The sequence below is a fragment of the Rhamphochromis sp. 'chilingali' genome (genome assembly GCF_963969265.1).
Source record: "Rhamphochromis sp. 'chilingali' genome assembly, chromosome: 4".
In the NCBI taxonomy this organism is placed as follows: Eukaryota; Metazoa; Chordata; class Actinopteri; order Cichliformes; family Cichlidae; genus Rhamphochromis; species Rhamphochromis sp. 'chilingali'.
The window spans coordinates 2575795-2594085 of NC_137948.1; the positions used below are offsets into that span (position 1 = coordinate 2575795).

At 40.7% G+C, this 18291-nt stretch overlaps 1 protein-coding gene across 1 annotated transcript in view; it reads left to right on the plus strand.

The window, feature by feature from the left end:
* Positions 1 to 18291, plus strand: part of sorcs3a (sortilin related VPS10 domain containing receptor 3a) — a 269454-nt gene that overhangs the window by 192014 nt on the left and 59149 nt on the right. Inside the window, exons 5-9 of the mRNA XM_080881313.1 lie at positions 6141 to 6214; positions 7531 to 7595; positions 8137 to 8255; positions 11441 to 11530; positions 11980 to 12159. Of these exons, the coding sequence (XP_080737439.1) occupies positions 6141 to 6214; positions 7531 to 7595; positions 8137 to 8255; positions 11441 to 11530; positions 11980 to 12159 (528 nt within the window). The remainder of the gene's footprint in view (positions 1 to 6140; positions 6215 to 7530; positions 7596 to 8136; positions 8256 to 11440; positions 11531 to 11979; positions 12160 to 18291) is intronic.

Below are 18291 nucleotides of genomic sequence, written 5' to 3' on the forward strand. Positions count from 1 at the left end.
TGCTGATTGTAGGACAGAATAAACCTACAGTTTAAGAGGTTAAACATGTAAAGTCTTGTGATCAATAATTCATAATTGAAAAACAGCAAAGCACACTGCTTTGTTTAAATAACAAAAAACCTTTAATAAATGGTGGAAGTGCTCATCACTATCAACACACAGGCTTCACCGGAGCACATAAAACAACAGACAGAAAAGAGAAAACTGATAAGGGCTCGTCAAGGCTGCTGCCAGCTGCCAATGATTATTTTCTCAGGTGTGGTTAGGAACAGGTTTGTACACAATTGTGCTGTGATGCATTTCTAGGATGAGCACCCGCAAATTAACAACAGAATATCCCACATAACCATACAAACCTGCTTGTAAAAGAAAAATATTTACAGGTAAAGTGTGAAACAGCTAAACTAATGGTCCACAGCTTTAAGATCAGACATGTTATTTAGAATAGAATAGAATCGAATTCAACTTTATTGTCATTGCACATGCAAAGGTACAGGGCAACGAAATGCAGTTTTTACTGCAGTTCCTCCCATCTTCAGATATTTCTATGATTTGTATGCTTTCAATGAGTCTGGGTTATGCATGGGGTATGTATGGCATTTGTGTGCTCAGCTTTTCTCTCAGTTAGTTGTATATTTTGTATATTTTTTAGGAATATAGGTATTGTGTATGTACTACAGGAGTTGTATCGTGTTGAAATATTTGTTTTCATTCTTGAAAATATATTTGTTGCATCGTGTCAGAGAAACTTTGACAAAGGAGGTGATAAAACAATGAACCTTGGATAGATAGGTAATAGATTTAATCAGTACAAAACTTTACTTTGTAGTATGATTATCCATCTGTCCATCCGTCCACTCGCAGTGACCTCTATCCCAAATATGAATGACAAACAGTTACAGAGATTTCAGTTTGAGTTCAATTTAATCACAACATCAACGTCCAGTATAACCAGACTCAGGGATGGGCAGCCATCTGCTGCGACTGACTGGGGATGAGGCAAGGAAGACAGGACAAAAGACACACTGTGGAAGAGAGATTAATAACTACTGATGGACTGCAAACATACTGATAGTGAAAAGAGGTGAGTGAAGGAAACACTGTAAATAGAATAGAGACTAATGAAGCAACACGCTAGGCCAGAGGCTGCAGTTTAGGAAAGGCCTCATTGAGGATCAGCATTGGCTCTTGGGCCCTGCCCACCTGCCACTCCACCACTCATGAGCAGAGTACTCAGTGAGTGGTTTTCAATGTATTTCAAATGAAGTCTGATGATGCTGCAGGAGAGGAGATCAGAAGTTAACTGTAGACAGTGAGATGGATGCATTTGATGCTGAAGGCTTGTAATGAGCAGCGACAGCTGAGTGTAGAAGCGGAACGTGAGAAACCGGTGCATAATTTAGATAAAATTGATGCAGATGTGATAAGGTTTACAGTAAGCATTTTAATTTACAGGAATAGAGGGGTACGGGAGACAAAGCAACAATGAACATTTGGAAAAGCTGGTTGAAACTCGAACTGAACTGAAGTTCTAAATTTAGCCACAAAGTTGGCTTTAGCCTCAGATGGTTATATCGACCAAGGCTAGTTTGTCTGCATAGAACATGGATCACTCAACTGATTGCATCAAGTTTCTGTGAGTAAGAACTCGGTGGTACCTGCCATGGCACGAGGAACTTGGAAGATGATAACTGTCAACGTCCCATATAGCATTTTTGTTATTAGATATTCAGTATGAGGCTTTGTAAGGGTGTCAGCAGAGATTAACCTATTGATACTTGGTGTACAGGGGCTTACAGTATAGACTACAGGATTTTGTGGCTGCTGTAGTGGAAAGCAGGATCAGTTGTACTGTAGAAGGGAGAAGTGGACGTGGTTCAAAGATGTAGCATCCAGTTTTCGTAGCTACAATAAAAATGAAATAAGCAGTATTTGCAGCAGCTTGTACTGAGAAGCTTGATAAGGAGGGAAGCTGAACTGTTAACTCATCACTAACCGAAGATTGCTAACATGTAAAAGTCATTTAGGGACAGTGACAGTGTGAAACATTTCTGTAAAGGAGGATAAAAGAAAAGAAAAGTATCATCTCTGTGCTACAGATAAGAGGAAAACCCTTTTGAAAATGCAGCTGTTGTCACGTTTCTCGATGGTTTCTGGCCAAAATGATACGATTCCTTAAAACGGTCTGAAATTAGAACAAATGGGTTTGTGGTGCAAGTAGACATTTATAGACATATGACGGGAAGGGAAAGGTTCAGCTCTCGAAATTCAAATAAATGATGTCCGGTAATTGTTTTTCTTCAAGGCTATTGTTTACCATGTGTTGTGCTGGGGATGTGTTTGCTTACATAGCTTTTATACTAAGATGGATGCAGCTACAGCGACATCACTCACTGGTTAGATGGCCCTATTTTGAAGCCTCAGTTTCAGCATTTTGATTGTTGTATTAGTATTTTTAGAAAGAAATGCCTTGAGGTGGATCACAACAAAGAAATTGAGTATACTGCACATTTAAGCAGTAGCAACTTCTCAATTGCAAGCTATAGCCACACCTTAAAGCATCACCTGCTTCGTTGCCCATTTTAACCTCCTAGAACATGGCGTCTACAAGAGCCTGATATCCACTTACGAGGACATTATACAGCCACTGTGGAGCTCATTTTCCTCAGAAACAAAAATCAGCTACAAAACAAAACTGGTAATTCTTTGTTTTTATATTCATCAGGTCTCAATCAGCCCAAATAGCACAGAGAAATTGAAAATGTATGCCATGAACAAGTTCGGATCTTGGGAGGTTAAATAAGATTGGAGGACAATTTATAAGTTAAGCTCATCAGACTTGGTGTTAAAATCCATAAGAACAATTATCCTAGTGTCTTGTGCTTTGGGTGGGGGAGGGGTAAAAACTTCTTTGGGGTAATCAGGTTGGAACCCCCCTTCATTAGTTCTATAGATAGGCCCTCAACATCTCCAGAAAGGCAATAAGACAGACTTAACACCAGGCTTGTACTTCATCCAGCTGATCTTTGTTCGCTTCATAATTTTTATGGACAGAATTTCTAGGAGGGATGGAGGGTTCCATATTGTTAATATCACAGCTTGTTTATGATGATGTCGTCCTGGTAGCTTCAAGTTCCACTAGGACTGTTTCCAGTCGATTGAAAATTGGTCGACATGAGGGCATTTCCAAGTCTGAAAGCATGGGTCTCAGCCGGAAAAGGGTGGCGTGTAGTTTACCAGTGGGGGGACTTAAGGTATTGCAATGTTCGTGCATGCGTGAGAGAAAAGTCCAGTGGTTGATTGACAGATGGATTAGTACAGCATCTTCAGTAATGTGGACACTGTACCAGTAATGTTGTTGTTAAGAAACAACTGACATGAAGGCAAAGCTATTTATTGACTTGGCGATCTACGTTTCTACCATCATTTAAAGCAACTGTGGGTAATGGTTGAAAGAATAAGATTAGTATGCAAAAAGAGCAACATGTTTTAGTTAATCCGAATTTTTACAAGTTGATGGCCAGTATTTGAAGTCAGCGTATAATGCAGCTGCATTTAGTATAAATGGGAAAATACATTTGCCTGTTCATAAACTATTTGAAGATATCCAATGTCCATTCAGATGATGCTGAAATTTTGTAACTTTCTCTTTAAAACAGCTGCAGCAATGAAAAATCCATTACCGTTTATTACCAAACCTATCTTCAGTGTTAAATGTTAAATTTATAAAATAGAGAATCTTCTTTGTACAATCTTTGGCTCTAATGTGCCTGGACATTTATAGTTTGTATTTAATGAGATAATGCCAATATCATTTAAACCACAAATTTGTAATGGAAAAAATAACATTCTCAGTCAAAATCATCAAAATAAGAAAACATCAGAGGTTTCAGGGTGACATCAGCCATTTATATGAACTAATTACTCAGAAGTTTTCAAAACAAGTAAAAGAAAAAAGAAGAAAACAATGAAAGAATAAGATTGTGGATACAAGCAGAGATGGGCTTCCACTCCTGTGAAGGCTGGCAGCTGACGTCAGCCTCACTATATCTGAGAACAGTGCTCTGATGAAAATGCTAAGTTGAAAAACTAAGAGCCAAGTGTGTTTATTAAAAGTCTTTTAATTTTTGCAAAGCAGTGTGTCGGCATTGTTTCTATTTCTTGCTCATAGTGTGTGTCCTTGGATGCACGTGTTTTAATATCTGCATTTGTAAAGTGGTGCTCCCCAGCTAACTCGTTTGCATTTATTCTGTTCGTGAAGAGGCAAATAAGTGAAATCCAATGAATCACACCAACTTTAAATTAGATGATGAAGGTAGCCTGCCTACCTGGTGACATAGAGCTTCCCCTGCAATGCTGACAAAATACATTTGCAGCAGGTGACAAATGTGTATATTTTTTATCAGAGTAAGTACAGATTTGCTGTGATAAAAGACAACAAGTGGGAACATTAGCATAGCCCTCAAATGGGGCTACCGACTCACAGAGCTGCATGAAAATAATAATGCACAGGCCCAGCAAGGGTGCTGTTTCTACAACATCAATCAATAGAGACTTGGAAAATGCACCAGGGTTATTAATCGTTTGCTCGAGCACAAGAAAATGTAATTAGTACATTAAAATTGGGCCACTGACTCCATGCTATGATCCTGTATGCCAGCTGAGCTATATATCATTCCATGCATTTGTGGAAATTCCAATGACAGATGGAAGGGTTTGGAGAAAAGTTTGTATGTCCAACATTGATTTTTAGGACTAAAACCTCCCAAAGACCTTCAAGTACTTACTCATCAAGCTGAAGTTGGCCACATTATATACATTATTATATTAAAAAATTCCCCTTTCACTCCTGTGGCTGGTCTTTATCCTTCAAGCTCAGGTCTTCTACCAGAGGCCTGAGAGCGTGAGGGTCCTACACAGTATTGTTGCTGTTCCTAGGACTGTGCCCTTCTGGACAGAGATCTCAGATGTCTGAGATCTAGGAGGCAGAGGTCTACCACACCAGGCATGACCCCAGGGAAGGCCCCAGGTGCAGGCTGTGTAAAGATGCCCCTGAGATAATCCAGCACATAACAGCAGGGTGCAAGATACTAGAAGGCAGGGCATACATGGAACGCCTGTGCCGAGTATAATACAGATGTTGCTGGAAGTCAAAATCGTTGACCCCCCCTTAGGATGGTCAAGATTGACCGAGCTAAGATCCTGTGGGAATTCCAGATAGTAGTGGTTGAGAAGGAGAGGAAGAAGGCTGTAGTGATAGATGTAGCTATACTGAATGAACATGGAACACGACAAGCTCAGGCTGAGAGAAGAACTCGAAAAGATGTGGAGGGTGAAGGTAACAGCCGTCCCAGTGGAAATCGCAGCATTCAATGAAGTGACTCCAAAGATAGGAACAACATCCGAGACCTCTGCCCAGAAGAGCTAAGATACTGTGCAGGTCCATCAAGCTTCCAGGCTTCTGGGAGAGGACCTGAGCTTGAAAGACAAATACTGCCTGCAGAGGCAAGAGGCAAGGCAAGGCAAATTTATTTGTATAGCACAATTCAACAACAAGGTGATTCAAAGTGCTTTACAGAGACATTAGAAACAAAAGCAAATAAAAAGCATGATTTAAAATTGATTAAAACAAGCAAACAAACAAACTAACTAAACACACACATTTCACACCTGTTCGCGCGATCTGAACCCTTATCGTAAGGGGAGCTACCAGTCCTTCTGTGGACGAGCTACTTTCTATTTTAAATTCCCTGAATTTAAAATACTCTCTAGACCCAGTCTAGACCCAGTTGGGGAGCTACCCAGAGCTCTAATCCCAGGGGAATTATATGTGTGTGTTATTTACATAAATGCTTCATTTTCAGATCTATACCTCTTATTAGTAACACGAGAAGGGAATAGAGAGGCCTCGGTCTGTGATAAAATGCTAGCTTGAATGGTTGGTCATTGATGATGATAGCATTTCAGTGGTATGGCAGCCCATCTACCGATAATGCCCCAGGCTAACCTCTACCCTGAAATTTACCAGTCGTGTCTAAAAAGCACTCATCATCTCTTGTGATTAGAATCCAGATGAATGGAGAAACATGTTCATCTTGCTAAAAGACTTGTTTCCCCCCCTTTCTCTCATATCTCTGCAGCTGTACAGCTCGGTAGACTTCGGAAGAAAATGGCAGCTCATCCACGAACACGTCACGCCAAACAGATTCTACTGGTGAGTCACTCATTCTCACATCTCCACTTTTCCCCCTTTTTATTCTGCTCCATTCCTCTTCCCCAAAGTTTTGTTTGCTCAGGAATGCAGAAAGTGTTGCTCGTGTTCGGGGCGACTGAGCAAGTGATATTGATGGCTTAGAACAAGCTATGTGACTGACTGGTGATGCTGCTAAAATTCTGCACATTTTCTATCCCTTGATACAATCAGGCAGAGATTAATCTCCTTCTTCAGAATGCGCTTTGCATTCAGCGTCCGAGGGCATGTCGCATTCCACTTCATTTCTCACACTCACACCCTGTTCATATCAGGCGTCCTGCAAGACCAAATTATTATTTTTACATTTGCAGTAGAAGGAAGAGGGGTGAATCTCTACAGATACATACATGCAGATACATGAGCTATGACTAATAATGGATCCAGGACGTTCCTGTCGCTTCCTATCCAGTCATGTCTGCTGCTCACTCCCCCTGCAGTGTACCTACTATGTCTGAAAGTGCACACTCATCACAAACGTAGGGCCGAATATATTCCAGCTCCGTGCTCGCTGCCCCACTCTGATGTGACTGGGGTGTGCCTGGGATTGCTTTTGGCTATATGCACCATAACTTGCATAAATCTGGAGCTTTCTTTGCCATTGTGGCATAAGCCTAAATAGTGTGCACAATCCGTTGTAGAGTTTGCCCTTCACTGCCAAAGCCCCCTCAAGGACATTTATACACTGGATGAGCCTTTAGCAATGGCTAGGCAGTCCTCCAGTTGGCCGTATTTAGACAATGGCCTCATCAGCCTCCAGGGGCTATGAAATACCACCACAATGGGAGCGCTGTATCCATCTAGTCTAATCCACCAGCAGTGAAATGAACAAAAAAGCACGATTATTCTCTGAGATACAGACATGGTCAGAGAGTGTAGTGGCCTTGTACCATTCAGTCGAAGATAAGGAGATTGTATTTCTTTGCATTGTTGTATTTTGCTGAAATGGGATTTGGGCTTTACTCTGTTCTCCTTACTATGTCTAAGATCTGAGATTTTATTGGGGGGGGGGGGGGGGGTTGTACTCATACAGAGCCAATAGTAGGCAAAAATGTTTGGTGGAGAACGTTTAAATGCGTGTTCATTTACTTGTGTATATGCTAACTTGTGACCATGTTTAAAAGGAACAACTATCATTGCAAAATATATACAGAACAGAAAATGCACAATAGCTTCACTTCTAATTAATCAGTAACAGAAGTAGCTTCTCCTTTACATCCTTTTCTTTTTTGTTACGCTTATAAAAACTTATTATATTCTGCTTTTTCATTCTCTCCCAGGTCTGTCACAAGCCTAGACAAGGAGCCTGATCTGATCCACATGGAAGCTCACACACCAGATGGAAGTAGGTGTCTTACACACAAAGACGAGTAATGAGCAGGTGTCTATAGGCATGAATTCCTCTTTGTGAAAAGAAGTCGGCCCCAAGGAAACGGCATTGGCTCACCCCACCAATGAACCCAGCGTATGAGTCTTGATGAATATGGCTTCTTTTATTTTCACTCTCATTCAGTGAATGTCGTCTCCGTAACTCTGAAAGGCCACAACATCAAGGTCGTCTATACTGTAGCCAACATAAGTGAAACTGCCACTGTGTGATGTCACTGCAAAAACCAAGAATTGCTTTTTTCCTCCTCTTGGTGTCGTATGATTGACAGATGGAGATGCTCGTTTATGGCGTCTACACAATGAAAATAAATCAGGTGCTACACAGCGAGGCAAATTATTCAGAGAGACTCTGCATTCTGCAAATAAGATTAAAAAAATCATTTGACCTAATTGGGAAGGAAATGGTTAGCTTACAAAGTCTTGCTACAGCTGTTGTTCTGTATATATGGACTAGCAGAATACATAATGCTGATCCTGCATTTCCTCCTATGTGACAGATGTGCAGTATGTCACGTGCAGAGCTCAGATGTGCACAGAAGCTAACAGGAACTACCCGTTCCCAGGTTACATTGACATCAGCTCTTTGGTGGTTCAAGATGACTACATATTCATTCAGGTAGGGCTTTGTACACTCTGTCCCATCACTATCTGATGCATGATTAATTATGCATGTTTAAAGATGTGCAAGATACGGTATGTCTCCTATATTGAGAAGCACACTCAGCTTTTTGCATAAACTGCAAGTGTGGATTTGAATGGCTTTTAGATAAATGGCCATTAAGGGCAGAGTGACTTTAGGAACTTTCGCGCTACAGCCGGCCTCAAATAGTTTTTGATCTGTTGAAATGTATTTAAAATATTGCTAAATTCAGGTGTTTCTTTCCTGTCATACTATTTCTGGTATGAGTTTTTTTTTTTTGCAAATGATTTCACTTGGCAGGAATAAAATATGTAAAAATCATTTTATGTTAACCTCAACTGAACATTTGTGCTTTGTTTTCCTGTGTGAGCAGTTTTAATATTCATCCTAGCCACAGAATGGTGTGTCATATTAATCACGATTTGTGTAACAGAAAAATCTGAAATGGTAATGTCCTGAATCCCAAGTAACACAGATGCAATTTATGGGTTGTATTTTCCTCTCCAGCGTGAATATTATTTTCTTTGACATTGTGCAAATGAGGTTTCATACATTTAAAAGTCAACAGGAAACGTTGGGATAATTACACACCTAGTCCATGGCAATGCCAGTTTTATTCAGATTTTCCTCAAAAAAAACTGCAGTGGTATCTGATATGTGCTAAAAATGTTTTAGGTAGAAGGAAAAAGATGGATCTGGTTTTGGTTTCTCATTATCGGTTTGTCTTTTTAAAAATCGATGTTGATGAGACGGTGGCTACAAGTCTTGCAAACATCAGATCATAGCTGCATCTTCTTAAACCACCTGCAAAAAACATGATTTTCAGGTTTCACAGCAACAACTACAGCAGATGGCACCTGTGCTCCTCCAAAGACCCTTACCCCTTTCACCTCTTCACATCCAACAGAAGCATCACATAGACTTACACCAGCCTCAGAAATTGAGTCATCCAACTCGATGTATTTTATATTTTAAGTTAATATTATTAATTTATATCACGATTTTGAGGTGCAGCAGTTGTAAATTCTCTTGCTGTTTGATCCTGCTAAATGTTTTATTCAGTAGAGAATGGGTGGGTTCAGAAACTCAGCTTGATTCACCTGCAGGCAAGTCCTTCCTCCGGAACCTTTTCTGCCCTTGGCAGCACATTAGACAAAGAAATAGAGTGGTTCTCCAAAGATCCTTCAATCCTGTTTGACCTCTCTGAAGTCTTTCAAATAAACTCACAAGCACTCAACCAGAACCACCCCTTCAATTCAAGCACCTCCACATTTTAGCACGTATGCGTCACAGATGAAAGATCCTGAAAGGGATGGGAAAAAAATCCATCATACCAATTCCTCTTAAAGTTCAAACTGCCTCTGGTTACCCAGCCATCGATCTCCTGCTCCTTCACTCGATTGCATGTGGGACTGTTCTACAGCACTCGCTGCTAGGCTGCTATATTTCCTCTCAGTGCTCAGTGTTTTCTCTCTGCTGGACCACTCGCAACGCTTGCAAGATCGGTAAAAGAATCGCCTCTGTCGTACAACATTAATGCTGACTTCACTTCTCTTTAGTCGAGAACCACAAGCTCTGATTTGAAGGTTTTCCTCTAATGAATTTCATAGTGTTATTGTCAGGGAAGAAAAGTAGGTTATGAACCTGCAGTCTCACTTTGCTGGGTGCTTCTCTATTTGTACAAAGTGCTTCTGACTTCTGTGGTCTTGCGCCTAATGACAATTCTCCATCACCCACCATTCCCGTGTTTCCTTGCTGCATAAGCTAACAGCTTAGAGTGTTTGCAAAGAGTCTAGACCATTAGGATGTGTTTTTTTTTTCTTTCCTAGACAGCAGACGAGGCTCAGTTAGGTAACTTAAAGATTTCTCTTGACAAAGAATAATGAGACTATTGATTCTCCTACGAGATATTTACCAAAGTCCACTTTGAAACCACCAGTGCATTGACACCTGGGCTGCATCTTCTGAATCCAAGCCAGGAGGTTGCTATAAATGGAAAGAAAAGACTGCTGGGTAGCCACAATATCCAGCTTTGCCACGGAAATAAGCAGGTGGAAAAGCCAGAAATTGATGTGTACTTTTTCCCAAACTTTAATTGTTTAGACAAATATGGTATGATGTCAGTTATGAGGTGACACATAAGGCCTTCTCCCCTGCATTTGTTTATCAGCAGCAAATCTGAAAGTCAGAGAGAACTGCTACGTGGAAAAAGCAAAGTATCCTGAGACTCAAAGCTTCGAGGAGTATAGAAGGACGTGTATCACGTATTATACCGTGAGGACAAAAGTCTCATTTAATCTTATAAGAGAAAAAAAATACCTTTTACCAGATTTGGATAGTTGCTCATTTTTAATCAGTTGTTATTGGGCCTAAATGTGCGCTTAGTTAGCTTGTTTCCTCGTCACAAAGTGTGCTCACAGCAGGTAGTGCATTTCACAGTTTTACGCCGGATCCGCTTCCTGGCACGACTCCAAAGGGGATTTGTGGTTCTGGCTGGAACTGAAGCAACAACTTTTCACTTGGCAAATGAATGTGAAACTACTATATGGAGCCACTGTTACTGGGCTGTAAGATACAAATACAACTACAGAAATATCATCAAATGTTCACACATAAAGGTTTCCAGTTTCACTTCTAACCACCAAACATACACATTAAAACATTTATGTGTACATCAGATCCATAAGCACTGGGACTTATGAAACCATGAAGATCTGATTGAAACGTAAGTTTCAGCTTCAATTCAAGGTGTGTAACCGCACAGCCAACAGAAAACTGGACCAGTACCAGCTTTTTGTAAAGGCGGTCCTTTGTTTTGCTCTCCACATGGACTGACTGCCTGAATACAACCATAGTGTTCTCAATCAACTGCACAAACTACACGAAAATCACAAGGCTGGTGACAATGTGGAAACACGGTTAATAATAGTCACGAGTGCGCTACAGGTGATAGATTCGGGTGCGCTGTCATACTGCCGATCACATGGGTGTGGAAAAAGTCTCATCGTGAATTAGATGTGTACAAGCATCTATACTCCTTTTGAGCTGCACACCTGCACCCTCCAAACTATACTTGACACTATATAAAATGATGCATAATAGCCAGAAACGCTGCATACCATGTGTAATGTATTTAATTAATAGAGTATTATATGTTCTAGGTTCCTACATCAGGGCGAGCCACATATTATGTGTCCTACAAGAGAGAGCCGTTTATACAAATCAAGCTGCCCAAATATTCCCTGCCTAAGGTAAGCTGCAGTGCCTTTACTTGATGATGATGATGACACACAGACATGCTTTTAACCTATGACACACCCATCAGCTCACCAGTGACTTGTTCAGGGTCAGGGTTTGGATCACATCTTTCCATTTCTCTGGAGCTTCCATTCACTGGTAAAACCAAACAAAGGTATAATATAATGTAAGACATTTCATTTATATAAGGCTCTTCTAAACAGCTTCTATTTTCTGATATAATATAGAAAAAGTCAGGTCACTGCCCATTTCCATTCATACTTATACAACTTACTCCATATTAAGAATAAGGCCCATTCTTTACAGTATGTCATCAACCATTTATATTCACACCTCAGCATTGATCTCGTGACCAGTCCCATGGGGTCAGCATGTTCTAATCCGTCACCTCTCTGCCTCCGGTCATAACTCTTCTTAATCTCTCCCCCTGCTCTCTTGATAGGATTTACACATCGTCAGCACTGACGAGAAGCAGGTATTTGCTGCAGTGCAGGAATGGAACCAGAATGACACCTACAACCTCTACCTGTCTGACACCAGAGGGATCTACTTCACCTTGGCCATGGAAAATGTCAAGACCACCAGGGGCATTGGAGGGAACCAGATGCTAGACCTATACGAGGTAGACGCCTGATGAAATTAGTCACCCTGTGTGGATTCTGAAATAATGAATTCATGGGAAATTACAGAGATTAGTATTATTTTCACTCATTAGATCTGCGATATGGTAAACAGGTACAGGTAGATGTGTGTGTCAACATTATTGGAGAAGAGCTGTTTCACAGCAAAAACAAAATCACAATCAACAAAAGGTGTGAAATACAGGTTACTGTGTCCACGGACAGCATGAGTGAATGAGGTGCTGAGCAGAGCTGAACTGTGACTGAGCATTTAGAATAGTCTGAGCTTTTGACTATGGATTAGGGATTGTTTGGATAATAATTGGTAATAATTGGTAGTGTTTGTTCACAGACACTGACAGAAATGAAGGGAAAGTATGATAGACGCGCTTTAAATATATGAATTTTAACCAAATATTTGACAGTGTGGTACACAGAGGCTTTTTCTTTCAGCTGTTGTTGAAGTCTTCAGCATTTTTTTTAAACATTAACTCAATGTGAGGTATTGCTATTGGATATCAGCTCACACTGTGAAAACAATATGACTTTAGTGTTGTGTAAATTAAGAACTCCAGAATCCTCCTATCAAACACGCCTCCAACGCATCAGCAATAACTGCTATTAGCAGCCAGATCGTTGTGGTTAGTTTCGTCGTCAACAGTAACTCAGCAGCACCGGAATTAGACTTCTAACATCAAGATCAATCAATCAATCAATATGGAGTAATGACAGTGAGAAAAAGCGCTGTTGGCAGCTATTGAATTGCTCTGGTGAAAAGTGACATGGACACTGTTAGAGTGAATTGTTAAATGTTTGTCATTTTTATGTTTACCATTTGTACATGGTTTTAAGGAATTCTTTCTGTCCTCCCCTCCCCAGAGTCTTAAGATTCTGGGAGGGGGGCGGTAGTGTTTTTAATCACAGGAACATCCTTGTGAAGGTCTGTTTGATGTTGGTAAACCTCCTCCCCTTTGTATGGCTTCACTGTGTTATCTGGGGTGAACCATCTAGGGTGTGGGGGAGACTACCCTCTTTATGACCAAGGATGTTCCTCCTGCTTTTATGCTATAGGACCCTTTGGTCAGCAGGAGGTCTGACACACACACACACACACACACACACACACACACACACACACACACACACACACACACACACACTCTTACGTAGATACAGAAGTTCACACATATACATACAATGCCCTGTCTTGGAACCAAGGGGGCGTGGCTTTGTTCTGACATGTTTTGTGTGAACTGTCTCTCAATAAAAGGCAGCAGGAGGAGGTCAGATCTGGAGGTCATTTTCATGGTGGACACAGACGAGGCCTCCCTTGCGCAAATAATCGATCGATCGACTGTCTTGTTTTCTTCATGATGAATAAGTCTCTAGAATTAGCGGGGCTTGTGGAAACACAGACCCAACAGACACCAGCAGAAAGTAGCCTTTAAAAAAGCAGTAATCCTTAAGCAGGAACTTAATAAAAAGTACCTGGCAGGTGACTGGATGAATAATCGCTAATATCGATGTCTCAGCCCATCATATCAGCCAGTTGAGCCATTCGACCCGGAGAGGAGGTCAACTCTTCGGTACAAACAGAAGGGATTTGGAAACTTTGGCTGCGCTTTGGCTTTTTTCTTTTTCCTGCTGCTTACTTAGAGCTATTTTACATATTTTATTCATTGTGCATTTATTATCACAAAATAACAAAGGCTTTTTAATAAGGTACACTCCATTCACAGATTTTAGCTCACTTCAGTCTTTGGCTTTGTGTGTGTGTGTGTGTGTACACACTAGTCTTCTGCATTAAATTAGGCAAAACGTATCTGTGTTTGTTACATTAGGATAATTCATATGCAGTATTATAAAGACAACATAAACTGTGGATAAAATTGATGATGATGATGATGATGATACTGTTCCATCCATTTAAGCATATTATTAACATGAATAGTAATAAAACCTGTGGTCGTGTGCAACAGCACTGCTGTAACTTCTCAGAGCCAGGTTTGCATTTCAGGCTGCGAGCTTCCACCCTGCAAACATGCATACAGTGTAAAGAGTGCATTTAATGGGGCTCACTGCCATGCAGCTCTGGACTTGTAATGCCCTTGTTAGCTAACCTACTGCCTGCTATACGGTTTTGTATTCATAGTAGAATTCCCTTCTCCACTCCCGGGTGAACCCAGTTTATCAGTCCTACACTGGCAGGTGTGACTGAGAGAGTGTGGAAGGAAGTGAGATATTGGCCAGCAGCAGTAACAGCAGGATGGTAATTAACAATGCCATTACTTGCCCTGAACAGTATGTGCATACGTGAGTGTGTGCGCAGTTTCTATTTCTATGCAGCAGTTGTTAAGGCCTTTAACCAAGCAGCATGACAAGGCGCTTTAATCGTGTTTGGCTCGGCCACATTTCCCGATCTGAACCTAAACAAGAGAGATGACACACTGCTACCCTGATAATCCAGACCCATTACACAAGGAAAGATATGTGCGACAGAATTCATCTCATTTATTGTTGTTGCTCTGTGACAAACCGTTCTTCACGCAGGCGACATTTCAGACAGAAGCTGCAGCTCCAATCGGAGACGGCGAACTATGTGAAACTTGTTTTGTTAGAAGTCATTTCTCTTCCCAGAGGGCCTCTGTTCTTTGTGCACCCTCCCTCCACAAATCAATTATTCTTTTCTTCCCCCCACACAGAAAATTGGACAATTATCTCCAGAATTAGAGGGATTATTTTATTGTCAATGAGATTGGACAAGGGCAATTTTTGTAATCATGAGCTTTTGTTGTGCAAACTAATTTTCTGTTGACATCAGGGCTCTACATCACCTGCTAAACCTTCCTTCAGTCTGAGAGTGGGCTTAGCAGGTGGCTCTTTGACGATTAGCACTCAGATTGTGTGGAGTTCACTGTATCAAAAATCGTTTATCTCTCACACAATAAACAGTTCAGGATGATTGATTGGTTGTTGTCGGTGGAGAGTATTTAATGATCTGGATGATACTGATACTCGGGATGATGTGGTTATTCACGGCTGTGTTTTCCCACCAGCAAGTGCAAACCCAACAACGCAACGTTCAACAGATGATTCAGACAAACTATTGACATCAAATACATGCCAGTCCCAACTGTGCGGTGTGGATGCACAATCTTGGATCTTTTTGTTATATTCTCACTCATGTTCTAGTGAGCGGTTTGTATGATTGTCCACTTCAGTGCAAAACTGCTTACTACTGTTATGGAAATCAGTCTGGACACAAACGAGCCGTCTCTCTGAGATTTTAATTTGTCTTTGCAAAGTTGTCAAACAACAATAGACGTCGGCAGCATTCTGCACGGTATTTGAGCGAGAATAATAACAAGCATAGAATCATTTATAGGAACAAGTTATCAGCCGGCCGTGGTCACAGAATACATTCAGAACATTCTGTGCAAACAAGTATATCTTGTAAAAGAGGATGATATGAAGACAAAATCAGGATACCGCTGAGCCTTCCACTCATCAGTAAAAAAATGGAACAACAACATTTTCTATCACACCACCACAACCAGCTGATGGATGGAGTATTGGGAGATGGTGCTCACAAGGTCGTGTTGTCAGATGTAAGGTTGTATATTCACTTAAGAGCAAGAGAACAGCGCAATAACTGCAAAGGTCTTGAGCTATCCCCCATTTCTTTGTTTCCATCTATGAGTGTATTGAAACGTGTAGTACAGTATAGAAGACAAAAACAGTGTTTGTACAATTTAAACAACCTTGAAAGTCATTTTTTGGTACGACCACATTTATTCTGTAACACAGCAGTCTTTCATTTCTGCAAATAGTCTTTAGGAATAGTTCTTCTGGCTCCTTGAAGGACATTCAAACATCTTCCTTGGATGCTGGCTGATGTTTGTGTTGTTCTTTGCTGAGATGATTCCACACTGCTCCAATAATGTTGCTGTTTGAAGCTGTTTCTAATCAGGACTTTCTAGATGGTGCTGCATGGTGGATTATCTGACAGTACTTTTCTGTATTCATAACTTTAAAAAGATCCCAGCACCACTGTCTGAAATGCAGACCATGAACAAACCTCTAGTGTAATTTAAAGATGGCTGTAAATTAGACTGGTGGTTAACAATAGTTTACCTGAAGGGCCAGATGCAAAATTGGTTTAGAGCATACTTCGTACCATGTTTTTGGCTAAAAGCAATTTGAAAATCTCATTGTTGGTGCAAGCAGCATGTCAAGTATCACCAAAACAAACTCATACATTTAGCAGTTGCATTAAGAACTAGGTGAAGGGTCATATAGGACAGTGTTTGTTCCTTTTCTGGGTAATCTTAATAGAAAAGTTTTCCAAGGACTGACAATCAATAAATAATCTCATTTATTCTCTGCTTCCAGCTCTATAAATCCGTGCCCCTGATTTGAAAATTAGGTCAGGCTAAAGCAAAATGAAATCTTTTGCAGATCCAGTAAAATCGATTCATATTGATGTTTAATTGCATTAGAGACTTTTCATTTGTCTTCTACACACTCTTGGCAAAACCTCAAAATTAGATCTCAGACACTCAGAAAATGTTCCTCTGACTCTTTTACTCTGTTGCAAACAAACCACAAAACAGTTCTTGTGTAATAATTAGTAATAATACATTATTAAGTGATCATTATAGCTTCATGAAACACACCACAAATACAATAAAAGAGGATGAATATAGATTTTTTTCAAAAGGTAAAATTATTGTGGAAGCACAAAAATGGTCCATGAACAGCGAACTGCAGTCATGACACTATTTAAGAAAGTTGGAACCTGCCCCAAATAATTCAGCCCAACATAAAAGTCCGAGGACATGCAAGAAAATATTAAACATTTATTATGATGATTCCACATTTAGTTTCCTGTGCTTAATCTAAAAAAAACAAAAAACACACAAAATAATTAAAACAATATCATTTAATTTGTTTGCTACAGTGGAAAAAAACAAAAAACTGTTTGTACACGTTGCAGGTGAGGCGAGACTTTTGCCAGGGCTTGTGTTGGTATTTTTGGAAATGCAAAAATAGGGTTATTCCCACACCTTCCACCAGCCATCGGTGCTAATTAGTCAGTGTAACCCAGTGTGTGCTAGAGCAAAGCAGATTAAACCCAAATTCAAACGCAAAAATATAAAAGTTAATGCCAAATCTTTACCAACAGTCAGCTCACCAAGCAGCTGGGTGTTGGTCGGCTGGGTTGAAGAGCTGCTGCACAGTTGTCATGCAATATTCTTTGTTCCATTTCCACTCACTCACAGCAAATAGCAGTAATCAGCGTGGCGTGAAGGCGGCAAATCAGCGCATTTCAGAGTAATGTGTGCTTTGGAACGGAGATCTGCATCCTTCACTGTATCTTAAAGAAAGTCATGTGGGAGGAAAGAAAGGGGTGGATGCTGCTGGCCATATAAAGTTCTGCTTGTGTGTGTGTGTGTGTGTGTGTGTGTGTGTGTGTGTGTGTGTGTGTGTGTGTGTGTGTGTGTGTGTGTGTGTGTGACAGAGGAGGTGGAGGAAATAAATAATTACTGCCACAATTGACAGGTCAGGTTGGATGAGGACGGGAGGACCCTCGTTAGCCGCATCCATCCTGAGCCACATGTTTCTATGACAATGTCAAATGCGCTGCCTATTAGTGCCACTTATACAGACGTGCCCCTTCAGGGAGGCAAACACATCCATGTGGAGACCCTCACTATGGCAACCATTTAGAGTGACTCTGTCATTTCCATTGCATGTCATGCTTTGGTTTTGTTGAAGGATGTGTCTAATCCCTGAGAGACGACTGGCGGGGTGGATTTGGTCAGAGGACTGTGAGTCTACACTGTTACAGGTGTACGTGTGAGATTCGGTTCAATTGTTGGAAAACAGACAAGGTGTCACTTCTCAGCCGTCATCATTTTGTACTGTCTAGATTACTGAGACGTGTAAGGATATAATTACAGAGAGCACAGTGTAAGAAACTGCAGCCTGTTCTGTTGACGGTGTCTGCAGGACTGTCAGCTGAAGAAAGGAAAGATAATCGCGCCATTTGCATTTAACTGGTGTTGTGAAGATTGCCGCCTCAATACACAAAATGCCTTTTCTGATGAGAGTGCCGGGTATGCTTTTTCATG